We start from the raw sequence: 27,980 nt of genomic DNA on the forward strand, positions 1-27,980 counted from the left end.
AACAGCAACACACCCTGTCCCAGCTCTGTTGAGGAATAGTTTGGGACTGAGACAGCAAAACTCAACTGCACTGAGAGCCCTGTGGTTCCTCCCCACCACCAACCCTGCCCTGCCTAGATGGCGACACACAGGAGGTTGGAGGATCAGTGGGGTTTTGGAGGAGAAGTGCTCAGCTAATTCAGATAATTAGAGCAGAATTGCAGTGTCCAGCAGCCAGCTGGACACTTGACCCCTGTCAGCCACTGCTGACAATATTTAGCTGCAGGACAATCTGCAGGGTGCCTGTCAGCAGCCCTTGCTGAGGCCCACAAGAAGCTCTTGAAAAGCTGATCTCAAGAAGGACCATCTGGGGACTGGAGAGGAACATGTTGAGTTTTTCTTCCCTACACCCTTCCAAGACCTCTGCTCCCAACTTCTCTTCCTGTAACACATACTGGGCAACTGGACAAGGCTAATTCCTAGGGGATGCCTGACCAGGCTCAAGCTGGAGGCAGCATTTGGGATGGATCAGATGGAAAAGGCAGACTTTACAAGATACCACCTTGGAAGGGAGCTTGAAGATGACATGGGCAGAAGAGGCAGACTTATAGCTTTAAACAGTGGCCCATGGTCAAGAAGGAATGAGTTTTATTAATAATATAAACCTGGTAGCATTTTAGTCTCAGGTTTAGCAGAACTTTGTTGAGAAAGGCTTTTGTACATACAGGGGAAAGAGTAATTCCTAAATGCTGATTTTAGAGCATCCCCATCTCCTTCACTCCCCCTTATTTTCACACAGCTTGGAGCTCCCTGACATGAGAGCCCAGGAGCTGGGCAAGTCTGCAGAGCAACTCCACCAAAATCATTTACAAGTCACAGGCCTGTGAACAGGCATCTGAAAGCAATAAACAGGTTCTTAATGTTCGGGGTTTGTTTTGCTTCCTAAGCTCCCTCATTGAAATCAAAACTGTCTGGATCGATTTGCGGAGGCACGAGAAAGGGATGATTTGTCTGTTGCCAAGTCTGGAGCAGAGGGAGCTCTGACAAGAGCTATATTCTCTGGAAATAGGGTTGATCGTGGAATTTAACATTTCCATAACTATAGCAACACAAATGGCCCAGCTAAGTATTGCTGTTAATGAGACTCAGCTCGATCAATTGCTGCACTTCTTGGTATAATAATGTCCTCGAGAGATCTGAGGGTTTCATTTTGGCTTCTCCACGAGCCAGCTTGGATTTTTAAGAGGTTTGGGGTTTTTAAAGAATGCTCCATCATAGTAGTAAAATGTTTAAGTGGTCTGCCTTGCCTTTTTTTTTTTTTAATTTTATTGAAACATACAAATGCTTTTTGATTCTCTAGGCCTGGTATGCCAAGACCCCGATGGGGAGAGCATGGATTGTAGCACAGGCAGTAAAGGAAGAAGAAAAACAAAAAGCAAAGAAAGCACAAGGGAAAAAGTAACTTCCTCAAGGATTTTTCACCTGGCAACACCACTCACAACTCTACTTCATTGGGAAGGCATGGCAGATTAATGCTCCTCAAGTAATAGGTATTCCAGGAAAGAGAATTCCTCTCTGAATGAATTTTTAGATGTTAAAAAAAAAATTGGATAAGATGTAACATGTAGCTCTCAGAGGATAAAGAGTTAATGAGCACTGACTTGCTCAAGCATTATTTATTCTAAGAGATTTTAGGGGGCAGAAGGGTTCATTACTCAGGCCTGTAACATGCCATCAACTTTTAGGCCATACTCATTTATTTCGGCAAGTAACTCTCCTTAAAAATTGATGTCACTTTAATGCCTTTCATTACTTTAATATCCTATATGCTTTATAAAACTAACTGCTTTATATATCTGTGGGTCTAAAGCGTTACAGTCCTCAATAAAACTATTATAGCTATAAAGACTGCTTTTTAATTGGGATGGATTAGGAAGCACTTCATGCAATCCACCACAAGCTGAATATTTACACAGCTGCAGGAGGATCAGGACTTGCACCTTTTGAGGCCTTAGCATGGACAAATTCATATATGTGGGTTTTGCAGAAAAAAAGCAAAGCAGACAGGTGTTCATTTTGGTGGATGTACACCACAGTCTGCTTTTAATCTATTTTGCCATAGAAAATAATGCCTAATTAGCTTGTTTGCACAAATAGCAATGTATTTGTTGCTTAATGCACCTTATTTACTCACAAATCAGCCATTTGGGGGGCAAAGGATTTATAAACGGGTTATAAACAGAACACCCTGAAGCTTTGGGACATCCTACAGCATGGAGCCAGCACCACCTTCGTGTCAAGATTACATTTACTAAGGTCTTCTATAAATAAGAGCCATAAACACCTGGTTTTCCCTCTGATCACAGAATTCCTGGGTGGATTTGACAACAAGTGACTGGAAATACCAGGCCCACCATCCCCAGGAAGCTGAGGGACTTCTCTCTGCCTGTATCAACAGGCTGGGAGGCACAAGTTGGGCAGCACTGCTGGAGGAAGCTGCTGGGAAAGGGATGGTATTGAGCCTCTCTTGATCCTAAGAGGAAACCAAATGGAAAAAGACCCTCTTGGGAACAGGAATGCTTCAGCAAAAAGTTATTCCTGCAAGTAACTAACTGCACAGAAAATTATTCATATCATTGTGCACAGTGGAGGGAACTGGATGGGTCTGGTTAATAAAGAGAACTTTCTCCCTGTGGGCTATTGCAGCACACAGGATAGGGCCACAACAGAGTGGGATTTTTGGGGTCCTTGCAGGCTATATTTTGCTGTGTGGCACAGGGCTCCCCATGATTTCACCCTTCCAACCTCGAGGCTGCACCTCCAGCCCTGCCGAGGAGATCCAAGCAGTAAGACAGGAAATGCTTGTTACATCTCCCCTGTGCAACCCCCCAGGACATTTCTGATGGACAGTAGTCCTGTCCCCAGCTCTCCCAGCACTAATCCAGCTGCTGGGAATCTCCACATGACCCACACAAGAGACCCCATGAGCTGCCAGCCCCTGGGTTCAATCCACTGCAACAGAGCAGCAACAAACTTGGCTTTTCCTTCCCTTATTCTTAAGGCTCTTTGGGGAGCCTTATTCTGGCTCCCCAAACTTAGCAGCACACCTCAGTTTTATCAAAAAAAAAAGTCCTTTTAACTTCATCCCTGGGGAGAAAAGCCAGGCTCTCCAGGGAGATGCCAGGGTTTGTGTTGAAAAACCTCATCTCTGCTCTCATCCGCGAGGAAACTAATTTGGATAATTCCACCCTCAATCTTGCCGACAGTGGAATCCTCCTCTCCACAACAGGTTTGACAGCACAACGTGATGTGATGAAAGGACCACATTTCGGGAGGATGTAAGCAAGCCCATTAACTCATATTTCAGCAGCTTCAGTGCAATCTCAATAGCAAAGTAAAAGCAGCTGACTGGCAACATCCATCTCTGACTCCAACCCCATGGAGGGAGGATGCTGAACCTTTCAGCAGGGGAAAACCTGCAGGTTTGCTCCACTATTCACCAGTTTATGGGGGAAAAAAAGCACTGGGGGAATTTATCCTTTAGGTGTAGCTGGCAGTGTAAACTGCATTTCTTTCTGTGGGGATCTGGAAGGCAAAACTGGTTTAACTCCAAATAGCTCTGTGGGTGCAGGAGGTGACAAAGTGGTGGTGAAGTGTCCAAGGCCAGGCTGGACAGGGCTTGGAGCAACCTGGGATAGTGGAATGTGTCCCTGACATGGCACAGGGTGGAACAGGATGAGCTTTAAGGTCCCCTTCAACCCAAACCATCCCTTAAAGCAGAAAACCTCTGCCCTGTGTGGCTGCCAAGCCCTTGCTCTCCTCAGGAGAGTCCTCTCATGGGGATGGGGAGGGAAGAATGAGGAGCAATTTTAATGCTGTTTATTATTACAGAAAGTGCAGCTACTTGAAAATGAATGAAGCAGCTGCATCAAGCAGAGCCAACACACAGAGTAATTTCAGTGTCAGTGGCTGAATTATTCCATGAAGTGGCCTTGGCTGGATCTCCAACACCATTCCCACTGGGAGCCTCTCAGCCACACCTCTAGAGATGCTCCTCCAACATCTCCACCCAGACACCTTTCATGGAAAGGGATAAAAATGAAGACTGTAGCTTTGCTAAGCCCAGCACAATTGCACTCTGCTTTCCAGCCACAGCATTCCCAAAATCTGATGGAGGAGGAAAATCCTTCCTCCTCCCCCCAGCCAAAGATGAGTTTTGATGGACAGCAAAGAAGGGGAGCCAGGCTGCTTTATCTCCTGGTGTGGAGGAGGGAGGCAATCCAGCAGCACAAAGTTGAGAGAAGAAGCTGTCATGCTCATTTATATATGTAAGTGATCTAGAGAATTATCAGCTAAATTATTTAAATGTCCCATTACTATTAAATTACTGGGCATTCATTGTAAGAACAGTCATAATACAGTAACTAATTTGGTATTAATGTGAATGTCAGCGTTTCATTGCAGTTATTTTGTACTTCATCATCAGATAATTTACCAATAAATTAATTGGCTTAATTGCTTCCTGCAAACCTAGGAGAACTACATATGACATGACTTTTATAAAAGTCTTCATGCTCACTCCCCCATCCTCCTGTTTTAACCACACCAGGCAGGAACCCCTCTTTGGAACACCTGGAAGAGGGAGTGGAAGAAATACTGTCTTGGCATATCACTGCCAGAGGGCAGGGTTGGATAGGATATTGGGAAGGAATTGTTCCCTGTGAGGGTGGGGAGGCCCTGGCACAAGGTGCCCAGAGAAGCTGTGGCTGCTCCTGGATCCCTGGAAGTGTCCAAGGCCAGGCTGGACAGGGCTTGGAGCAGCCTGGGACAGTGGAAGGTGTCCCTGCCCATGGCAGGGGGTTGAATGAGATGAGCATGAGGTGTTCTGCCTCCTCACCTGCACCACTCCAGAGATGGGATAACTGGGATTGCCCCTGCCTGCCTGAAAGCTGACTGCTCCAGCACCAGGATTTTTACCACCAGCACTAAAATTCTCTGGCAACCACAATGAATCTCCCAGAGCTCCCACCCTCCTTCCACCAAGAGCTTAGGAAAAGTTTTCTGCTGTTTTCTCCTCCAGGAGATGGGGGACAAACACTGTGGGTGAGGACAGCTCTTTCCTCTTGTTTCTTGCTTTAAATGTTTTTAAAGAAGCAAAGAGAGCTCTTTTGCAGAGTGCAGGGAACAGATTGCAGCAGGCTCAGTGCTCCTGCACCACCAGGGAGGCATCAAAGTGACTGCAAAACGCTAAATCTTTCTCGATGCTGATTTTCCCTGCTCCTGTGCAGTCTGCATCCCGCCAGGCTGGCAAAGGGAACAGCTCCAGGTGGGAACAACCCACGGGAACACATCACACCCTCACTGAGAGGACTCCCAGCCACACAGCACCTGTGGCAGCCCATTATTTGAGTTGCCATCAGAATTAAAAAACAAGCCGACATTTCTCAGCAAAGCCCCCCAAATCCGGTAACACAAAGTGAAGCTGACTGTTCTATTAACTCCCATCCTGCATCAGCAATTTTCTAAAGTGTGGAAACATTATAATTGACTTTTCTGCTAGTAGCAAAATGTCATTTTTCCTTAATACTCCCCAAGTCAGTAGCGCATTTCAAAAGCCTCCGATGCCACTACCACAACAGGACTTACAAATTAGCACATTTTTAGCTTTTCATTAAACACAATACCAAAAAAAATATATAAAAAAGAAAGGGAAAAGTCTTCTCGTATTAGGGTTTCTCTCCTCATTATTGAAAGTACTGCGACTTTGGAACTTCTCACAGCAAATTATAATGCACTCAGCCTGGGGCCATTGTAAATCAGGGCTTCAAAAAAGGTGTCATGTAGTCGGGCCCTCTTCAAGCACTGAAAATATCGGAGTCTATTTGAAAACGCCTTCTGTAGTCTCTCACTAGCCTTGCAAATCAGCACAGCACTGGGAAGAGCTGCCTTTTATTTTTTTTTTTTTTTGCCTCGTGGCATCAAGCCATTTCTATTCCGACCAGAAAAGGAGGATTATTTCGTGCTGGGATTTCAAATTAAAAAAAAAAAAAAAAAGGCAAAAAACCTACACCTAAGATAACAAGCTGCATAAAATCCCCAAATCATTTGGGGCTCTTGTTAGGATTTGGACAGTGCCTGTGGGGATGTTGCCCACAAGGAAAGGGGGTTTCTCCATCCCTCCTGGGATGCCCCCAGCCAGCGGTGCCTTTCAGGGACAACCACTAAAACCTGCTACAACCAAAGGCTCTGGCTAATTCCCAAGCTCCATGATAAAACCACACTGTGGAAGTGGAGCTGGCTTTTTGCTGAGCAAACCAGCACCAGCTGCTTTTTGGCTGCCACTGCCTCCTGCAAAAGCACCAAATGAGCCTCAGGTGTTACAGCCCTGGGCTGCAATCCCCTTTCCTGGCACAGCAGGGAAAACCACGGGGTGACCCAGAGTGGGAACAGGGAGAAGCTCCTAACCCACCCCAAACCAGGTGCCATCCCAGGCCAGGGCACTGCCAGGCTCTGCTCCCACCTGCCCAGCAGCCTAAAAGCCAAAGGATGGAAATGCAAACTCTCCACAACCCTTTCCCACTTTCCCAATCCTCGGGGAAATGATGCATCCTGTCCCTAATCTCCTCTGTACAGCTCCAAACAAAACCACACTGCTTCCTACAGGTCACACTCGTCTCTCCTTATAAATTTTGATGCTTTAAGTTGTCTAAATTAGCAAGAAAAGCATCATTAACAAGACAACTAACTGCTACCAGAAGCAAAACAGTAGAGAAGCCCAAACTAAGGCTATTCCCTTCCCACCAGGGCAGCTCCAAACCAGCATTCCTTAATGCCCTTTTCTAGTATCCTAGCTTTAGGATTTATGTCTTCAGTTTCCCCCACAGGGAAAAGGCAGCCAGGATTAATGCAAACATGGGAAGGAGTGAAGGAAATCACGGCAAGGGCAGCATCAGAGCACAAAAGAATCCAAGGAACTATAGAACAATCCAAGGAGAGCTTGGAGAAGAGAGCCAGGTCCCAGCAACATGGAAAAACAAACTCAAGGAACTCACCTTCTTGTCCTCAAAGGGCCACAGCTTCTACACAGATATAGCTAGTTTGTGGTTAGCAGGAGGAAAACAGACACCCAGTGCTGCTTTGGCCACCAGAAACCACCTCAATCCTCCAGCCAGCTAACAGAAATGGAGGAATTCTGCATCCAAGGCTTTTATTCGCTGAGTAGATCACCTGCAAATGGGAAACCCAAATCGCCTGCTGCCCTCTCAGCAGGTGAAACTCCTCAGTCGCTGATGAGCCAAGGATGGACATTCCCACCCCAGGCACACCATAATTTGTCCCATCTCCTGGGATTCTGAGTCCTAACAAGGAGAAGCCACCCTGCCTGCCCACCCGTGGAGGGGACTTTGGCTTTCAAAGTAAAAATAACTTAAGATCAAACTCCTGGAATCAAAAATAATATAGAGGGGAAAGAGAATGGGCTGAAACAAGAGGGAAAAAACACCAAGAAGGAGTATTTGGAGAGCGAGGGAAATCATCAGCTGCTAGGACTGGACAGACAAGGCAGGTGGGATAAAATCCAGTGAAAGTTTGAGGAGAGATGAAGGCCTGGGTGCAATCCTGGGAGATTAGCAGGAGATGGGAATCATGCAAACGAGCCTTTAGCACCACTCAGCACAAAGTTTGGGAAGTTACACCCGTAATTACTCCAATTACTCACACCGGTGCATTCACAGGGCTCCATCCCTAATGCCACCACTCAGTTCCCAAACAGCCTCTCAGGGACAGAGGGGCTGCTGGGCAGGGAGAAATGCTAAAATGCATCAAGCCCGACTGAAATTTGGGGGTTTGGTGGAGTCTGTGGTGATGTTCCCCACACCACCCCCGTGGGGAGCAGCCCCTCCTCTGCCATTAGGGTTGGGTTGGAAGGTCACGGCTGTGGACATGCATGATCCCAAACCTTCCCAATCCTTACAGGGTGTTTTTCTGGCCCCCACAAAGCTCACTGCTCCATATCCAGCGTGGGGTTCAGCTCGGGGAGGGCAGTGGGGACAAGGTGCTGACAGGTCCCTGCCGTGACAGATGTTCCAAGAGCCTGCTGCTCTTCCCACCCACCCAACAACAACCTGTAATTTCCAGCCCCTGCCCCACAGGTGATGGGAAGGGTGGGCAGGACTGGGGGCAGAGCTGAGCAGAAAACCAGGTGGTTCCCTCCTGAAGCACAGCTGCTCCGAGGAGAGGTCAGAGCAGTAATGAACCAAGCCAAGGCCCCACTAATTAACGCTGACAAGCCAAGTGCTGATGTGGCCAGTGGTGAGGAATAAATCAATCCCCCAGAAATGGACTTGGGCAACAAGGGATGGTTTGGTTTATTCTCCTGCATCCCAGAGGGCAGGCAATTATCTCCATAACTTTCTAGGCAGGGTGTGCTTGGGAAACACATCCTCCAATCCATAAATAACTTCCACAAATACCTTGCACTTTCAGGTGTCAAAAACTAATCCTGCTCGGGAGCAAAACAGCTCTGGATGACATGAAACCAAGTCAAGGGCCTGTTGAAGCTCGTGGTGCCATCCAGCTTCTCTGTTTCTACCTCCCACAGCAATGACAGTGGTGGAATTCCAGCTAAGGAATGGGGTGAATCTGCTTCAGATTCCAAGAGTAGGAGGGAGAAAGGACTGGGATCTGACTCCTGCAGTGCCCTGTGCTGGGTCTCACCCTGTAATCATTTATAAGATCCTTTTTAGGCAGCAGTCTGTGAGTGGTGATGGTGCCACATGGTGTGTCCCATCCCAGGAGGGAATCTTGCATTGCAGACCCTGCAAGGAACTCTAATCCTGAGATTGTGTGGGAGACACGTGATGGAGGGTCAGTCTGAGCTGGTGTTCCAGCCTGGCACACAGGGTACATTCCATGAGCACATAACTCAGGGGTTAAATAACTGGGAGGGCTCCCTGCACCTCTCAAAGAGGATGTGCCCCAGGACTGAATTCCCAGGGGATAATTAATACACCTACAGCTCTTCAGCAGGGAGGTGGAGAGAAGGAAAGCCTTAAAATTTTACTTAAGCTAAGAGTGAATTTTTTTAAATTTCTATAATTGATGGGAAAAGGGGGGAAAAGGGAATCAGTGCAGTTGTAACTAGAAAGAGTTTAGGAGTTTTTTTACTGAATTATTTACAGCTGACAAAGATGGGTTAGTATAAACTAACTGTAGCACAGGACCTGTCTATTTTATATGGAGCTGTTAAAGGGAAATGCTTAAATATTATCTAATTTCCAATAAAAACTGGACAAAATCAATGCAGCCTCGGGATGAGTTTATATTTCATGTTTTTAAAGAAGAGCTGAGCATCTGCAAAAGTATTTTTGGGGGGGTTCAGGGCATGACCCCCTCCCCAGGCAGAGGGACGTGTGTGCTGGCAGGGGCTCATCCCACAGGGTGACCCAGCCACATAGCTGGGCAGTGCTGTCACATGCAGAGCTGCGAATATAAACGTGGGGACATGCTGGGGACAGGCTGGCTCTTTTGCAAGGTGTCACCTGGCTCTCAGAGAGGGAATTGAGCTTCACACCTCCCTGTGCCCGGGCAGGGATGGTGATCCAGGGGGGATGAGTGACCATCACCCAGGAGAGCCAGCCTCACATCGCTCCAAGGTAGGTTGGGGCTGCTGGCCCTTGGGAATTTCCCTGGGAAAATAATGATAAAAATCAGGGTGGCAATGCCAGGAGCTCTGCACAGCTGCACATCTGGATGCTTTAAGGCAGCCTCGTGGGGTTTTGGAGCCAGCAGGGCAAGGGCTGAGATCTGCCCAGAGCGAGGACTGAGTTCTGTGGCAGCTGAACTTGGGGGACAAGCTGGCTCTAAACGCTTCTGCTGCTGTGTGTTGTGCTCCTGCCCGTGGCAGGGATGAGTTTTCCCGGTAATGGGAAGCTGGAGCAGGCAATTGAAGCCATTATTAATAGATACACTTGATCTGAGGAAGGGAAGTGCCTAATGCTTTGTTCAATGAGGTGTGCTCTGCAAACAGTCGGGCGAGGGGGGAAGGTGAAGATGCTCCCCCCGTGCTGGAGATTAATGAGTGTGAGGCTACACATGCTCACCCTCACCCTTTTTTTGGGGCTCTGCTCCATGCAGGGGCATCCCTGCTGAAGTAGGGACACAGCAGGATGATCCCAGGGTTATTTTTTTGCAGGATAAGCCCTCAGGGACCATGGAAGGCCCTGCAGCACAGCAGTGGCAGAGGAAAGGCTTGTGGGGTTTCCTCCACCACCCAAACTCGCTGCCTGAAGGCAACAAGTGTTTTACAAGCGCTTGAAGCACCCTCATTTTCCTTCTAAACCCCATCAGGGGGTTCTCCCAAAACTGCTGGCCATCCCCAGGGTGTCCCACCGTTGTCCTGGCTCCTCCCTGCAGCAAATCCCACCTCCCTTTCACATTCCCCTTAAACCCACAGCAAATGCTGTTCATCCCAACAGCACTCTCCACTCCTGGGTGGAAACAGCACTTGACTCTGGCAGGAGCTCAGACTCTGGGTTTATGTGCCAGGGGGACCTTTTTTCTCTACTCTTGCTGTCCCAGGCTATTTTTAACCCTTTCCCTCAGCCATGAGTTAATCCTGACCCATGTTCATATGCAAATGGATGCTGATTGAGAAGGGTCACGAGGTATTTCAACACGTTCTCAAGGGCAATTCAGTGCCAGACACACACATACACACCCACCCCAAACAAAATTAGCCCAGGTCTGACCCAGAAGGTCTGGACTCCCTGCTAAATTTACCCAGGGAGGTAATCCCTGCCCTGGGACGGTGATCCCTTTGGCGTGAGCATGGACACATGAAGGCAAGGATTCCTCCACGTCACCACGAAAATATCGCAGGGTTGCTAATGAGAGGAGAGGGAAAGCAAGCCAGGGCTATGGAAACACGACCCAGGGCAAGTTCCTGAGGGAAATGATCCTTGTGTGTGCCCTCCCTGGATCTCCAGACCTTCTCCTGTGCTGGCTGAAGCACCCCAGGGGATATGGAGGATGTTTTTCACAGCAGAGCAATGCTTGGAGGAGGTGGTTCTGTTAATCCCAGAGAGGGGAATGGGCACAGAAAGGCTGAGTGGAGCAGGACAGCAACAAGTGGTGAAAGCAGAGAGAAAAATGAGGGAGTTTGCAGGCTCCAAATCAACCCAGAGGTTGTGTGCAGCCAGGTGGGAATGCTGGCCTTGAGATAAAGAGAAAAAGAGGAGAAAAGAGGGAAGAGCACCTGGGATGGCCTCCAATTGGCTCCCAATGCTCCTTCCTGTGAATAGTGCCATTAAGGGGGTGTCCTTCAGCCAGAACCCCTGAGCTCAGCACAGCTCCATCCTGCATGGAGTTGGTGTGGCTCCATGCTCTTCTCACAGTCTCCAGGGCCAGAAATGGATGTCCCCACAGCCATGCTGAGGACACACGCAGAGGAACCTCAGGTGGCTCTGGCAGCAAGGCTATGTTGGCCCAGGGATGCTCAGGATCACCAGGAAGGTCCCAAACCTTTCCCCCAGCCTGAGGTAGACTCCACACAGAGGGAGCCATGCAGCATTCCAGCTCTAGTTTAACCTACCAAGATCTGCTTTGATGGGGTTTACTTCCCAGAAAGATGGATAGGAGGGCTGGGAAGGGCAGGTTTGTCACCCAGAGCCTCCAGGTCATGAAATTCCAGGCTCTATTCTCATCCCCACCATGGATTTCTCCTGTGCCCTTGAGGAAAGGAGCCTCAGGACAGTGGGAACAAGGAAAGCTCTGCTCTCCAATGGCAGGAGGCTCTGGGTGCTCTCTCTCTCTGCTATACAAGGCACTGTCTGGGAGAGCAGCTCCCCCTGCCAAAGCCCCAGGAGGATTTGTACCTCACTGGCCTTGGCATCCCTGCAGGGACATCCCAACATTCCAGGCTGGGTCAGTAACACGTAGCCCAGATTCTTTCAGACAGCAGCCACAAGGCTGGAATCTCATAGGAGTACCTTAATGGGAAAAAAAATTAAAAATAAATAAATAAAGGGGGAAAAAAACCCTCACAGAGCTCAGAGAACACAAATAAGTTTATATGAAGATGGACAGAGAACAGTTAATTAAACATCTTTTTTTTTTCACTTTCCAAAACACTAGGTACCATTTCCCTCCCAGCCTAACCACCCCTGTCCCAAGCTGCAAATAAACCAGCAATTTACTCCGAGAGGTGCTGAGCAGCACAGCCTGATGACCACCTGACCCTCACTGTGCCCTGTGTCCATCGAGATCCAACCCCTCTGGAGTTATAAATACTCCACAATAGAGCCTGGACTGGATTATAATTAGCCAATGAGCCAAGAGGATGGAAACAATGACCTATAAAAGCCTGGCTATCCCCCCAGCCAGGACCTGCACACCAGGAATGACTGAGTTACCAGGAGCTGTGACAGGAAAGCTGAGGGTTTCCTCCAAGTTGGATTTGGAGCATCCTGGTGCTCCCATCACCAGGTTTTACACAGCCCTGCTCACGGGAGACCTGAGGAGCCTGCAGGTCCTGACTGAGCAATACCATCAAGATGTCAACCTGGTATTTGAGATCAGTAAAAACGAGCTGGAGTGGCAGGTGAAAAGCCAAGCCTCTTATGGACTCTCAGGTACTTTTCCTTTAAGGGCCAGGCCAGGAAAATTAAATAAATGGGAATTTTACTAACCCTAAAGAGGAGAGGTGCAGCACATTTAGATGCCTTAAGTGTTCCCAAGGTGGATGGTTTCTGGTTAGCCCACAGTTCTGGCCATAAATATTCATCACTTTTAATATTTTCTTCTCTTCTGCACCTACTAACTCTCTGGAAGTGTAAAATCTGTGCATCCACGTGATTTTTTCAGGTTGGGATTAGACATCTGTAGCTTGGAAATGCTTTCAGGAGGGTTCACTGCCCAGATTCCTCATGGTCCTGCCTGGGAGGGGTAAGATGCCCTCAGGATGGTGGTAGCTGGTGCCTCCTCCTGAGGTGATGCTGCCCACGGTCCTGGGTGCCCAGCAGATGGTCTGAGATGGTCCTGGAGCTGCTGGGGATTGCAATTCCCCACTCTGGCTGAGCCCAACCCCAGCCCATCCCACGCCCAGCCCTCCATCACCCTCCCAACACTCTCCCACCTGGCCTGGGCACCTTCAATCCCTGCAAAGACAGCTCTTCCCTCCTGGGCAATTCGGGAGCTGCCTTTAGGCTCCTGCCAGCATCGTGCCCACAGGACTGGGTGACACCCTGGGGCAGGCAGGGCACTGCTCGCCCACCTCATTCCACAAATCCCGCTCCTGGAAGAGCACACACCGAGCGACTTCTGCCAACCGCGGTCAGAGTGCCTTCGGACCACCTGCAGCTGCCGGAGAGAAACGGGAAAAGCTGTGTGTGGAGCTGGCTCATGCCCAGGGCTGCTGGGCAGGGGAAGGCAGTCCAGGGGCTCACGCTGTTGCCTCCTCCCGCAGGGCTGTGGGCGCTGGAGGAGCGGCGGGAGCTGAGCACCCCGCTGTGCCTCGCCGCTCGCCACGGGCACCCCGACTGCCTGCGCCACCTCCTGCGCCGCGGGGCGAGCCCCAGCCTGGCCCCGGGGGGACAGGGAGCCCTGCACCAGGCCTGCCTGGGGGGACACAGCCTCTGCGTGGAGCTGCTGCTGGAGTACAGGGCTGACCCCAACCTGCGCAGCGAGCAGGGCGTCACCCCGCTGCACCTCTGCACCGCCCGCCACTCCCTGCGGTAAGGAGAGGGGAGCCAGCCGCATTCCCATCCCTGGAAGTGTCCCCGGCCAGGTTTGGAGCAACCTGGATAGTGCAAGGTGTCCCTGCCCATGGCAAGGGGTGGAATGTAATGAGATCTCTTTAAGATCTCTTCCAACCCAAGCCATTCTGGGATTCTGTGATAACCTCACTGTGCATCCCCTGTGCAGAGAGCTCAGGAGTTTTGCCTGTGGGAAGCAAAAAACGATGCCATGATCCATGGCAAGGCTCCCCACAGGTTCCCACATCTCCCAGCTGCCATGGCAGAGGCGAAAAAAAGGACATTATTGTGCCAGCCATGCCGCACAGCCTGAGTCTTCTTCCCATGGACAGGAGCAACCCAGACCCAGCTTTTCCTTCCTCCTCTATCCTGACTATTTCTCCTAAAATCAAAGTCCTGCATCCCAGATCCAGCACACTTCCCCCAGGATGCTCAGGATGGGTCTATGGGATGGGGAGCAATCCTCCCACCCCCTCACCCCACACAAGCCCCTCAGGGATCCACCTTGGTTCATGGTCAGGGCTGAGGCTCATCCATGTGCATCCACATCTCACACAGATGGGCATAAAAGCTGCCTGGAAAAACACGGAAAAATGTGGTTCTGTAGGACTTTAAGCACCTGGATCATTAGACACACAGGATCAGGATGTTTTCCTTTTTATTTATAAAGAGCTCAGCCACTTGATATCCTGATGAAACTGCTTAGGGCCATAGTGACTTCCATCACCTGGCAGCTTCCATGAAAAGCCAGCCTGGCTTCCATCCTCTCCCCTTCGGGCAGGCAAGATTAACTGGAAGTAGGTGGTGAAAGCAAGGATCCAACACATCATGGACCAGGACACAGGGAGAGTGCTCTGGAGAAGGGAAGCAGCCAGAGAGGCAGAGACTTGATCCCTGCTTATAAATAACTCTCTGCAAGATGTCCAGAAATCAAGTATTAACTTCTGTTTTGGCCAAAAATCTAGGGATTAATCCAATGCATCCTTGGAGGGAGTGGGATGGGAGAGGGAGGAATCAGCCCTATCATTAATAAGGAGCTGGCTTTAATTCCTTCACCTGAGCTCCCTTTGAACCTTAAAGCTTCAGCCTCCAGCCCCATCCTAACCCCCCTGATTTTAGCCTTCTCCCCCTGAAGAGATGGGGTGACCAGGGCGTGCAGAGGACCTCAGGGACCGTGGAGGTGCCCTGATGTGCTTCCAAGCTGGGGAAAAAAATATAATTTGATTATATAGATGTAAAAACCTGAGCTGTTATCAGTGATTTGCATGTTCTACTCCCTCGGAAGGCGGCGGGGGATGGCAGGTGAGCCAGCACAGCCACCAAGGGGATCAGACAGCTCCAGCGTGGGAACAGCTGAGTTGTAAGCCCTGGAATATTGGGGCTTTATAATGGAAATGCTGAGAGCCCCTTAACTACGGCGCCCAGCACTACGGGGGCTTCTACAATAACTAAGCCAACTCCCTTGAAAGATCAAAAATTAATAGACATTTCAGACAGGGTTTGAGGTTTCGACCACTGCTTTTTCAATCGCAAAGACTTTGCTAAAGTTAGAGACTGAGGAGGTCAAGCTTTGGGTAACACAAACATTTCCTCTTTGATTAGGGGGAGACTACTTTACCTCGCCTCCTTTTTTTTTATTTTATTATTTTTTTCGTTGAGTAGTAGATTTTAGGTCATCCTTAATTTTTTACTGACAACAAAGAGCAGGTCATTGACCTACATAGAGAGCTATTTTATTTTTCTCCCTCTCGATAACAATGGCCAGAACACCTATGTGCCAGGTTCTTCTGTATTCCCATATACTCGGCAATTCACCATGGGGGCAGGACTTAAAACCTTTGAGCCTCTCAGTGACTGGGATAAAAAAAAATTATCTGGGCTTCCTTCCAGCCATTTGAGCTTCAGAATCCATGAGATTTCAACAAAAAGGATATCAGAGCTTTAATCTAGGAGCTTTTTGAAGAGATGGAAAAAAAAAGTTCCAGTAAAGTTCAGTCTTACCTTCTTCACTTTAGGAGCTGTTCATGCCAACGTCGGCCTATTTAGTAGAGTTCCTCTCCTTGACCTCTTTTTTACAGCCGAGATAATTAACATGGTGGGGTAAGATGAGTCTCTAAATTCACTGCACTCTCTCCCCGGCGCTCTCCCTTTTCCCTCTTAAAGCTGGGATGATTAAAGGCGCCTGCCTTTATTGGCACCCCGAAAAAAAATAAAATAAAAATAATTGAGGGGGAGAGGAAGAGTCTGGCCAGCAGCAGGGAGGGGAGAGCAGGCGTGGGGTGGCGGGGAGGCGCCTGGCAGGGCTGCAGGACACAACTCCCGCCTCCCATGGCGGCACCCGCCGAGGAAAGGATGCTGAACGTGGGTAGAGTACTCCTTTAGATCTCTCTGAACATCCCAGGTGAGCAGGGAGAGCTGCCTGGAGAGGAATTTCCATTCTCCAGCCCTGCACGTAGGGAAGAGGGCTCTGTGAAGCCAAGGGGTGGGACGGGAGGATGTCACCCCCACTTGGTGCAACCCAGCTGAGCAATTCCCTTCTCCAGGCCTTCCCTCCACCCTGGGAGCTGGAAGCAGAGTTGTCCTCCTGCTCCAAGCCCCCAGAGCTGAGGGATGGGGCATAAAAGGTGGGATGAGCCCATGCAGGAGTTCACACAGTGCTCAAGGGGCTCCATGCAAGGAGCAGTGGGATAGAAGTTCTATCCCAGAGCTGCCAGGGACAGGATGGCAGGAGCTAGCAGGAAACAGGAAGGAAGATGCCTAAAAAGGCACTGTGGTCACGACAAGGCTCCCAAATGCCAGGGAGATGGGCACTGACCCCGTGGACCTTTGGTGGCCCCATGGCACCCTCCAGCTCTTCCAGCATCATCCTGGGCCCTGCCCAGGTGGCTGTGGGAACTAAACTGAATTGTTCCCATGCTGCACAAGGGGGAAAAGCTCAGGGATTTGAAAAGCCAGCATTTAGCATCATCTAGTGCTAAACCTCATCCTCTGCTCTGGTTAGCCTTGCCCAATCCAACACTCAGAGCCATGGTTTTGGGAAGCTGGGGAAGAGCAGCTCCTTAGTGGGTGCTGAGTGAGAAACAGAGAGGCCAAAAGCAGCCTCAGGGCTCAGCTCAGGGCTTGGCTCTGCTCTCTGGAGATGTGACAAAATGAGAGCTCCTACAGATAAACCCTGCTCCGACCCCAGGGAGGGGAGGGAAAAACGAGCAGAAGGTTTTTCCTTAAGAAAACTGGGGCCTGAGTGGGGTTTTGGGACAGGAATGTTCCGCCAGCCTCCGCTGCCCCAATCTCCTGCTCCTCCTGCTGGTTGTTCGCCGAATCCCAATTCTAACTAAACCCCACTTTCCCAACCCAGATATTCATCCCGGCCAGTGGGAGCCATCCTGGCATCAGGAGGGTGATGGGCACATCCTGCCCTGACACTCTGATGGGTGAAGAAATTAAAAAAATCAATCCCAAATAATTTTCTCCCATTTATTTGACCCAGGAATCCAGGACAGGGCACTGACAGCACTCACCCCAAATTTCCTCCACCCTAAAAAGCGACTTGCCCAAGCAAGGATACATTCAGCTGTGTCCCCCATCACCTGCAAATGGGTTGGGAATGGCTTGGAAGGGAGTTTAAATTAGTCAAAATTAGGCACCAGGCTGGATGGAAAATAAACTTGTTTGTTTTGCCACCGAATTTCTGCTGAGATAAACAGAAAACCAAACTAAGTATATTTTTTTGATAATCCCAGAAAATTGGAGAGGAGCCCTTAAAAAAAGCAGCAAGCCATGACTGGGCCTTATTTAATGGGATTTTAGTCTAATCTGATGGCAACAATCAGGATGTTAACCAAAATCCTGGAAGCCTGAAATGCTGGTGAAGTGTTGGAGCACATGAACTAGTGAACAGAGATTTTAAAGGTTAGCAAGAGCATCTAGCCAGAACCTGCTGATGCCTAGGTATCCAAAAAGGAGGGAAATGCTCATCCCAGGGCCCCAGCTTGTCCATTCAGTGGAAGAGATCATCCCTTATTTCCAGCTCCTTGCCAACATTCCCTCTTTGCCAAGGGTGGAGCAGCCAGGGGGAAAATTCAATATAAACCAGCTTGGGTTTCCTCCAACAAGTGAGCTTTTGAACTCCATAACCAAAAAGAATAATCCTGCAGTGATGCAGCCTCTGGGAAGGATGGCATTTCCACAGCGGAATATTTGGGATGTCTAACAGGAGATCAAGAGGAACTGAGCTGCCAGAATTGAATTCTCTAAGGGAAAACCCCTTAGCACAGTGAGGGTGCTGGGCTGGATGCAGCTCCTGGCTTTGCTGGGTGATCCTTTCTTCATCTGGAAATTAAGGGCAGACGAATAATCCCTCTGTGTTGCCTGTGCAGGTGGAAATCTCCAGCCTGGGCACTGTCTGTTTGCAGTGCTCACCCAAACCTGGGCAGTGTTTGTGCCCAAGGTCTCTGGGCACAGCTGCCTCCTTGCCTGGGAATGCTTTAAGCATGATCTACCCCCAAAAAAAGGTGGAAAAACAGAACAAAAGGGGATTTTTCTCACAGATTAGACTGCTGCATTTTTGCAGCCTAGTCAGCAATATCTTTTTCCCCCATTTTCCCCTGCAGAGCCATCCCTGGGTTTGCCCTGAATACATTATTTTAGGTTCCAGAGCTACCTGGGACATCAGGATTAAGTTGCTCTGGAGAAGTCCCAAGAGAATCTTTATAACCAGGGCTACAAATTCCCTGCTGACAAGGATGGACAAGACCAATAAATGAGGCTGAGTGTCTGAGTGATCCCCTCCAACAAAGCTGTACCCACCAGCAGCAGCCAGCAAGCCCCAAAAAAGCCTCAGGGAGACAAAACTTTGCTTGGGAGTGGGATTCAGCATCCTAGAGCAAAAATGGAAATTCCAAAGCAAGGATGTGAGGATTCTGGGAATGGCACAACCCAGTGTAAATCCATTCACACGCAACAACATCCCAAGCAGAGCACCCACGGTGGATGTCTCTGGTGAGGGCTGGAACCTCTGGGAGCATTACACCTACCCTGGCTGCAGGAAAATCCTGTAGGGTTTTTTCCCTGGCAAACTCAGGCTTGGTATCCATGGAAAAAGCAGCCCAGGGAGGTATTTGTAGATTCTGCACTGCCAAGGACAGTGAAAATCTCACCAGCTCCTATCAAATCCTGGAGGAGGTGATGCTGAAAGAGTCAAGTATATTATTATTATCTCATTATTTTAGTATTGTTATTTTCCCCACCTGTATTAGCATTCCCCTGGGCCAGGAAAAACAAGCAATATCCTGGTGCTGCCCTTCCTCCCTGGGGCTCCTCTTCTCCATCCCTGCTGCTGGAAGGATCAGGCTGGGACTTCTCTCCCCCTTGTGTTGCTTCTGTGTCAGCTCAGAACTTCACCCAGGGCTCTGGTGACACCTGAGCTAAAACAAAAGCAAATTAGAGGAAAATTAAAGAGGCAGGGAGGGTCCCTCCCAGCTCAGGACATTCCGTGATCCTATGAAAACAAAATCCTTTGGTGTTGTCTGAGGCAGGAGCACAACACAGGTGTTCTGGGTGTCCTTCTCCTAGAGAGAAGGAAAATCCATTTTTATATCCAAGCAAGTGGGCCTGGGATGGTCAAGGAATGGTCAGGCATGGTCAGGGTGGATGGAGTGGTCGAGGATAGTGAAGGTGGTCAAGGATGGATGAGGATGGGCAGGGATGGTCAAGGGTGGTCAATGATAATCAAGGATGGTCAAAGATGGTTGAGGATGGTTGAGTACAGTCAAGGTGGTCAAGGACAGCCAAGGATGGTCAAGGAGGTCAAGGATGACCATTCATGAACAATGCTGGTCAAAGGCAAGAGGGACACATTGCCAGCCCACCACTGCCCTCACTGTGAGGCCACCAGGGCACAGTCCCACCCTGCTCCGCCTCAGCTGCTCCCTCCCAAAATCCCTGAGCGCCCCAGGCCCACCTCCAGCACGACTTCCCTCCCCGCCCCACGCCATCCCACCCCACCATCCCACCCTTCCCGCCTCCCCCAGGTGTGCCAGGCTGCTGCTGAGGCACGGAGCCGCCGTGGAGCTGCCGAGCGAGGCCGGAGGGGACACAGCTCTGCACGTGGCCGCCAGGCACTGCCTCCATGGCCACGCCAGCCTCTACCTGCAGCGCCAGGCCCACGTCGACGCCCGCAATGCCCGGGGAGAGACAGCCCTGGGCATCCTGTGTGGGCAGGCCATGGGAGAGGATTCCCTGAGGCTTTTCCAGCTGCTGGCTGCCCACGGCGCTGATGTGAACGCCCGGGATGAGGGCTGGAGGAGCCCCTTGCACCGGGCGAGCGCCGCGGCCAACGCCGAGCTGGTCAGGCTCCTCCTGCAGCGCGGGGCCGACGTCAACGCCATCGACTACGACGGCGTGTCCCCCCTGGGCTGTGCCCTGCGGGGGGCTGCCTCCAACAGGGATCGGTGTCCCCACCTCACCGTCCAGCTGCTGCTCAACCACGGAGCCCAGAAAATATGGCCTGCGGCCTTCGTCAAGGTACAGGCCCTGAAAGGGAGATATCCTCATGCCGGGGGTCTTGTGGTTGGGAAATAGAAAGATTCCCAGCTCGGGAAGGGAGAGGTGACCACAGTGTTGGGGTTGGTGGAAGTGAAAAGCCAGCAGAAGGGCAGGATGGAGCCAGCAGGGCTCAGAGGGATCCTTCCCTGCCTAGGGATATCAGAGCCCAGCTTGGCACTGGAGCTGCCGGTGCTGCCGCCTCACAGCTCTGCCTTCCCTTGATTTTACATCAAATCATAGTGAAAATATGACCCTGCCTGGTCAGGCACAAGGCAAAAATGTAAATAAGAGCTGAGGGCTGCTTGCAGAGGAAGCAGTGCCTCGGCAAGGCAGGTCCTCCCTCTGCTCCCCAGATGGAGCGAGGAGAAATCCCACAGCTGCCTGACCCCGACACGGGGCTGGGTGGTGGTGGGGTGGGACAAATCCTCGCTGCAGCAGGTGCATGTTGTCCCCTCTGGACCTGTCTAAGCCCTCACGTTGTCCCTGGGTAGGTGCTGAAATCCTGTGCAGCCGTGCCAGAGGTCATTGAAGTCCTCTTCAACTCCTACTCCCACATCCCTGTATCCCAGGAGTGGGCCACGGCTGTGCCAGAGGAGCTGTTCCAGGTGAGACAGCACTGCAGCTTTGGCAAGGGGGGCTGAGACCCAAGGAGGGGTTTTCCCCACAGAGCAATAGCTTTTCCTCCACAGAGTGGGTATTTTCCCCTGCCCAGACTTCACTTGGATGGAGAAAAAACAAAAGGGATATTCCACCACACCCCTGATCCCTCCAGGTTTGCATCCCTTCAGCTCCACCACCCTCAGACCCCACAGCCCTGCCCCAGCTTGTCGTAAAATCCACTCTCAGCATCTGCAAGTGACCCTGGAGCCAGAGCACTTGCCAGCAGGAGCCCACAACACTCATTTTGGGTTGGAAAAGCTCCTCCTCAGACGTGCAACAGGTCCAGCCAGCCTGCTCTGGGATGATTTGGGATGGCTGCTGGCCCCACAGGCTGGGAGGGAACACTGCTGGAATGCAAACAAAGCCTTCAGCAGGTTCTGGGGAATGGGAGAAAGGACTTTTTTTTCCAAATTAAGGAAAGGCCAAGGCTGCACAGCCCAATCCAGCTTTGTTTCCCTGCCTCAGGAACAGGGTCTTTCCTTCATCAGCTTTCTGTGGAATGCTGCTGCATCCTCCCCAAGGCTGCCTTTCCCCAGGGTGCTTGCACAGGAGAATTCCAGAATTCCTCACACACCCTTTGCCTGTGGAGCCATGTGGATCAGAGACCCCTAACCCACAGTCCCACCTGGGCTTCCTCCCTCCTTCCCTTAGATCCTCATCCCAAAACACCTCTGGGAGAAGCCCAGAGGCAGGTGGCTGATGCTGGTGTCTCCCTTCTCTTTGCAGCAGCACCAGCTTTTCTACAAATCCTTCTTCCAGCTGGCAGGCAGAGCCCGCTGTCTGCAGCACTTGTGCCGCTCCGCCATCCGGACGAGTTTTGGGAGCAAATGCCATTCCCTCATCCCTTTGCTGCCCGTGCCCAAGGCTCTCCGTGACTTCCTGCTGCTGGAGCCTGAAGGGATCGTGCTGTGAAGGAGCAGATCCAGGTTCAAATCCTTCCACGGAGCACAGGAGCATCCATTTCTGTCAGGAGAGCCAAGGAGCGCCGCTTTCCGTGATGGATGGCTGTTTTCCAGGGATTTACAACGTAACTAAAATGGGCTTTCGGCTGGAACTTTGTATAGATTTTTTGTTTTCCTTCTAATTGTGCTTTAAATAGATTATAAAGAGTAATAAAATGATTAGTGGCTGGTAGGAGCCAGCTGGAGATGGGAATAATGCTCATTTTAGAGAGGAACCCTACAAAGCAGCAGGGGATCCTCAGGGAATGACAGGGCAGAGGATCCAAACCAGCCCAGGTGACTCAAATCAACCCACCAGGACATCAAATCCCCTGGGATAAATCTCACCTGGGAGTGGCACAAGCTCTGCTGGGACCACAGGTGCAGTGTGGAAGCCCTGAGCAGGATGCAAAGCCCGGTGGCATTAATATAGACCCTAAAATTGATTTTTAAATCTGTTTTTTGGATGTAGGAGCCACCAAGAATGTGGCTGTTCCACACAGGAGGATGACACAGCTCTCTGGATCTCCCTGCAGTCCATGAGATGCACCAGCACCTCCCTTACCCCTCGTGCCTTCATTGTTCCCAGGCTGGCACATGAAGGGGCTGGAAAACCTAATAGGAACCCAAAGTGCTGGAATTTGGGCTTTCAATTCCCACAGGGACTTGGCCAAAGGTACCAGGAGGAGTGAGGATTTGTTTTTCCAAACCCTCAGGCTCCCCAGATGAATTCCTGCTGAGCCAAAGGATGTGCACACGTGTGTCCTTCAGAAGAACAGCTGTCCTCATGCCACAGTGCTCCCCAAAACCCTTCCAATGATGAATTACACTCGGTTTTGGTTGTTTTGGGTTTTTTTTAAACAAAAAACAAAACCCACAAAATTGCATCCATTATATAAGTATATATATTATATATTTTACACTGATATATAAATATAGATTTAGATTTTGGGGTTTATTTTTGTTTTTATTTTTGTTTTTATTTTTATTTTTCATAATTACTCATTTGGCTGGACTTCACATGGGATGCAGGCATCATCCCTGGCTCCCAGAGCTGCTGCCCGTGGAGCATGGAAATGGGGAGGAAAAAGAATTCTTCCTCTATATTTCTATATTTTCCCTCGCCCTACATGGCTGGGCAAGAGCATCGCCAAACCCTCCCCACGCTCCCAATCCTCTCACAGCAATGCATCACCCCAAATCTCCACCAGCCCTTTGTGGCTCTCATGGCTCTTTCCCTTCGCGGTTTGTTTTGGCGGCGGGAATTTAGGGGATGTCGGGAATCCCACCCTGGCTGTGCCACCCCGCTGGTTTGAGCCAATCCACCCCAATTTGGGCTCTCCGTTCCGTGCCGTGCCAGCGGGACACGCGTGGGGTGCAGGGCGCTCCGCCGCCCGCAGGGGGCGCGCTGGGCTCGGCCGTCGGGACCCCGCGCGGGACCCCCAAAAACACCCCGGAAAGAGCTTAAAACGGAGAGAAATGTGGAAAAAACCCTCTCCGGGCCTTTCGGGGGGTTTCTCCCCTCGGTTCTCGGCGGTGTGGCGGCGGGGGGATGCTGCAGGCGGGATGGGGGTGATGATGGTGATGATGATGATGATGCTCCAGGCTGGGGTTGATAAGTTTGGCGGGAGGTGAAAGATGCGTTTGGCTATATTTATTTAAATATATATCCCCCAAATATAGATTTTTTTTTTCTTTCCTGGCGGCGCCTTGTTTTGATGCAGATGTTCTGGGGAAAGGCTCGTTTTTATTTTTTTTTTATTATTATTATTATTTTCCAGCAGCTAAAGACGGGAGGTCACATTAACTTCTAATACGGAGACACATAAAAATGCGATTATGCCTGCTAAACAGAACACAGTAGGCTGCTAGTTAAGACAATGAGATTTCCAGGAAGCGATGCATAAATTCTTCAAAAAATGACACATTTTTCACGTTTCATTCCAATTAAATTACTGAGGCAGCTAACACAGCGCTGCGCACGCCATACATTTGGGGGAAATGAAGGCTTTCTCTGTTTTTTCTCCTTTTTTTTCCCTCTTTTTTTTTTTTTTAAGTGGATTTGGATGTGCGTGTTTTATGAAAGACGTTTAATATTAAGCTGCTATTAAGGAAAAAAATGTCAGAGACCTTCTTTCTCCTCGAGGTTCTTTTTTTTTTTTTTTTTCCCTGTGGTTGGGCTGCTCCTGCTCGTTTTTCCCACCCTGCGGTATTAAACCACCGATGGTCCAGCTGCAAAACAATTTCCAAATAATGGGAATTCCCCGCCCTGCTGCACACACCTCTCTGATTGCAAGGAGCTGGGGAGAATTAAGGAGTGATGCGCACCCTCCCACCGCAAAAAAATGAAAAAAAGAAAAGGCTTTGCCGTCCCGTCTGGTGTTTTTTCCCTACCCGGGAACCCTCCGAGCAGCACTGAGCCCCCCGGAGATGCAGGGGGGTGTTGAGGGGGTTGGGATCCCAGTGGGAAGCCTGGTTTGCCTCTCACAATCCGAGCAGGGGCTCGTCAGGGTGATAATCAAACCCCGAAGTGGCCCCGGTAATGAAACAGCGTTTGATTTTTATTATTTATTTATTTCTAATTTTTTTTTTTTTTTAAAGCGCAGGCTGCGCTGGGGTGATCCGGAAAGCAATACGAATCAGAAATGAGATTTTTGAAGTCCTAATGAACCTGATTGCAGGAACATTTATAATCCCCCATGGCTTTAAATGAAATCAGATATAATCAGGAGCTATGGGGAAAGGGAGTGTTTACAGGCAGAGATTGGGAAGTGCTGCTGTATTAGTAAAGATGCTGTTCCTTCTATTGATGTCTAAAATGATGGATAATGTGAGAATGGCAAATATACTATTTGTCTAATGGCTCTGCAATTAAATTCCCCTGTAAATGACCCATGCCTCATTTCATCCTAATCTATGGAATTTTGATTGAATTCGTCAGCTCTAATTGAAAAATACTGCACTTTAATGTCTGCAGTGCAGTTTCAGGACCGCGCTGGTTTTAATGAGACGGTGCCCCTCTGACCTGGGAATATTTTAGACTTTTATTCGGGATTTTTTTTTCCCTTTTTTTTTAAACTGGCGGATTTCTCAACTCGATTCCACGAAAAGCCGGGAATGGGAGAGTGCGTGGGGTTTGCCAGTTTGCCACCACTAAACTCTCCGTGGCGATGTGTTTGATTAAGGTCTCCTTTAAGGCTCTTAAAATCCTCGGAGTCCGGTTGTTTCAATATGTAGCCATTTAAAATAATTTTTAAAATAGCCTATTTCCCCTTATCCGAACGAATTTCGGGAGAAGAACCGGGATTATGGAAGTCAAATTTCTGTCTCTCTCTCTCTCTCTCTTTTTTTTTTTTTTTTCCCCAACCTGCACGGTGTTATTTTTACCCTTTTCGCCTCTTTTTTTCCTTACCCGAAAATCCTGAGCACCTTGGAGTTTGTTGAGAAAAGGGGGGGAGGAAAAAAGGGGGGAAGGGGGAGGAAGGGGGAAGAGAGAGGGGAAAGGGGAAGAGAGGGGAAAGAGGAAAAAAATACCTCACACGTTAAAAAATAAAAATCACGGGATGGAAGGAAGATGGGGAGGAAGAAGAGGGAACACCCCGGGGGGGGCTGGAAGGAGTTCAAACGGGAACACGCGAAGGAGTTAATGGGATTAAGCGGCGAATGAGGGGTTTGGGGATTGTTTTTTAGTTTGCTTTGCTTTTTTTTTTCTTTTTTCCCTGCGAAGCGGGGGGAGGAAGGAGAGGGATTCCCCGCGGGCACGCGTGGGGCGGGGGGAGCATCCCTCCGTGCGCCGCCGGGGGGCAAATCCTGCCCTCCCACATCCCCATCCCTCTCGCTCCCAGCTCCCAAAATGCTGGAATAAACCCAGAGCCACGCACGAACCTGCCTCCCCCTTCCCCGCGGCTGTGGGATTGAGAGCCGCGGCTGCAGCCCTGATTGTGGCTCGCGCCTAATCGCTGAGAACTCACTGATTTTTGGGGGGTTAGCTCTGCTCAGAGTCTCCCTTCTTGCTCACCTGCCTTTCCTAGAGAAAAAAAATATTGCTTTAAAAGCCCAGCAGGGTGAGGTGATTTTGGTGACGTTTCCCACGCAATTAAAATTTCCCCGGCGGATGAGGGAATTAGCTCGGGAGAGACTCTGCAAACCTGAGTTTTGCTTTGGATAAAGTCGCTGGGTTCGTGAGGGGCTGTGAGGGGACAGAGCTGTCCCCTGCCCGTGGTGCCACCGGGAGGGTGGACAGCATCCCAAGTGTCCCATGGAGATCCAGCAGCTCCCAGGCCCAGCTGCAGGGATGCTCTGCCCTGGGAATTCCCACCTGGAAAGTCTCAGGCACATCCCAGCCTTCCCTCGCGGCTCCCTTCTTTCACTTTTTCGCTCCAAAAAGCTGCATCTGGCGCCTGCCTGGGTTTGGGGGTTTGTTCAGCCCACCCAGTTTATTCAGCTCCGCACCCGGGCGACAGTCACACCCACCCCACCCAACCTGCCCGCTGTAGAGATGCCTCCGCGTACCTGCTGCTGCTCTCCCGGCGAGATTTTGGGGGACAAAACCTGCCGGAAGCCACCTGCTATCCAGCAATCGCTACTCCAGATGACACAGAGCAGCAGTTTGGTGCCACATTTCCAGCTGGGGCCACGTGGGACCAGCTCTGTCCCCTCACCCTGGCCCAGCCAGGGGGGCAAGGTGCTCCCCTAACCCGGTGGAGCATTGATTACCACGATATCTTTAGGTTTAACCCCCTGGGAAAGGCTCCTGGGGTGTCCCAGCGGCGGTGGGCTCCCTGCGTGGGGCTCTCCTCACGCCTGTTCCACTTCCCAGGCACAATCATGCTCCGCTTGCTCCTGCCACAATCAGGGAGCGCCGAGAGGTTTTTTTTTTTTCTCTCCGGGAGAAAAAAAATCAGCTAATTATGTGCCGAACAAAAAGCCTATTCTTGCCCGAAATAATACTGCCGTCCTGCAAAGGCACTTGTTTGTGGGCAAATTTTGCAGGGGGCTGACAATAAAAACAGCTGCAGGAGCTGGGTGTTGGTACACATTTCCATGGCCCGCCGGATTACCGTGCCTAATTATCGCTGCCCTTCCCGCAATCGAACGAGGTTTTCCTGAAAAGAGAGGGATTTTTCTCTTTTTTTCCTTTTCCCCTCCTCGCTCACTTTAGTGTTTAAACGCCAGCTTTGCTCTCCGCAAGGATTGCCAGCTCCGCTGGGTTTGGGAATGGCGCTGGAGGCTTTGGGGGGCTGGAGGTTCAGCTGGGCAGGAGAGGGAGGCAGGAGAGGGCAGCGATGGGCTGGTGGAGCGCGGGGAGCGGGGAAAGGGAAAAACACGGGAGAGGAGCGGCAGAGCGGAGCATCCACGGGGAAAATCCCACCCTGGCCGCTGCCGCGCTGGGAAAAATCCCGAGCGCCGCGCTGCTGCACATATGGTGGCCTCCGCAAGACGGAGCCAGGACATATGGAAATGAGCTGGATAAGCAAACTTTTCCCAGTCCCTTGAAGTCGGCCGTGGGCCCCAAAAGTGTTTGTGCACGCACATCACACAGCCCCCCCTCCCCGTCCCCAGCGGCAGCTGCTCCCACGGCCATCCACCCTCTGTCCCACGGGCCACACCGCCGGGGGAATTGTTCCTTCCGCAGAAACGCAGCGCTGGGGAAGAGGGAAACCCCAAAATCCGGGCTGGGGGTGACCGACAGGACTCGGCACCCCAAAAGCTGCAGCCAGGCGGGGATGGGGAGCCAGATGCAGGAATGGGCAGCAAAAAGTGCGCCGAGGACAGAAAGTAATAATTCTCCCCCCCCCCAAATTCTTTCTGCTGAGAAAAGAACGTTTTCAGATGGTGGCTGGAAATAGGGAGGGATAAACTGACCCAGATCTCCGGGAAGCCCCCAGCTCCTCTCTGGGGAGGACAACGAGCTTTGGGCGGGGAGGGGGAATTAGCATGGGGAGGGTTTTTTGGGGGAAACACTGCAAATGCCCCTGGCTGAGGGCTGGGCGGGAAGTTGGGACAGCTCTCCCCAGAGGACAAATCCCACAGGGCTGTTTTTGGGGTGGCCAAAGCCCAGCGAGGGAGGTGCTTTGGGATGCGCAGCTGTGCTCTCCGAGTTTTT

At 50.6% G+C, this 27,980-nt stretch overlaps 2 protein-coding genes and 1 long non-coding RNA gene across 9 annotated transcripts in view; 2 read left to right on the forward strand and 1 right to left on the reverse strand.

The window, feature by feature from the left end:
• DRC11 (dynein regulatory complex subunit 11) overlaps positions 1 to 1,885 on the forward strand; it is a 97,835-nt gene extending 95,950 nt beyond the window's left edge. For all 5 annotated transcript variants that reach the window (XM_085065810.1, XM_085065813.1, XM_085065812.1 and 2 more), the window contains one exon: positions 1,340 to 1,885. Coding sequence is in view for 4 of the 5 variants with exons in the window: in XM_085065813.1 (XP_084921939.1) it covers positions 1,340 to 1,441 (102 nt within the window). In the remaining variant the exon portion in view is untranslated. The remainder of the gene's footprint in view (positions 1 to 1,339) is intronic.
• The window catches only part of LOC146434331 (uncharacterized), a 78,992-nt gene extending 71,795 nt beyond the window's left edge, over positions 1 to 7,197 (reverse strand). For 2 of the 3 annotated variants that reach the window (XR_014853351.1, XR_014853350.1), the window contains exon 1: positions 7,032 to 7,195. This is a non-coding gene — a long non-coding RNA (uncharacterized LOC146434331). Of the gene's footprint in view, positions 1 to 7,031 lie in introns of all 3 variants that reach the window. The other variant, XR_014853348.1, reaches the window with a different exon arrangement.
• A 2,292-nt stretch (positions 7,198 to 9,489) lies between these two features.
• ASB18 (ankyrin repeat and SOCS box containing 18) lies at positions 9,490 to 22,091 on the forward strand. The gene is made up of 6 exons (XM_085065815.1): positions 9,490 to 9,632; positions 12,112 to 12,608; positions 13,442 to 13,709; positions 19,760 to 20,252; positions 20,765 to 20,878; positions 21,660 to 22,091. Exons 2-6 carry the CDS (start codon positions 12,317 to 12,319, stop codon positions 21,843 to 21,845), a joined length of 1,353 nt encoding a protein of 450 aa, XP_084921941.1. The 5' UTR covers positions 9,490 to 9,632; positions 12,112 to 12,316; the 3' UTR covers positions 21,846 to 22,091.
• The last annotated feature ends 5,889 nt before the right edge of the window (positions 22,092 to 27,980 follow it).

This window comes from Lichenostomus cassidix, chromosome 7 (genome assembly GCF_008360975.1).
Source record: "Lichenostomus cassidix isolate B80296 chromosome 7, HeHo_3.0, whole genome shotgun sequence".
Classification (NCBI taxonomy): domain Eukaryota; kingdom Metazoa; phylum Chordata; class Aves; order Passeriformes; family Meliphagidae; genus Lichenostomus; species Lichenostomus cassidix.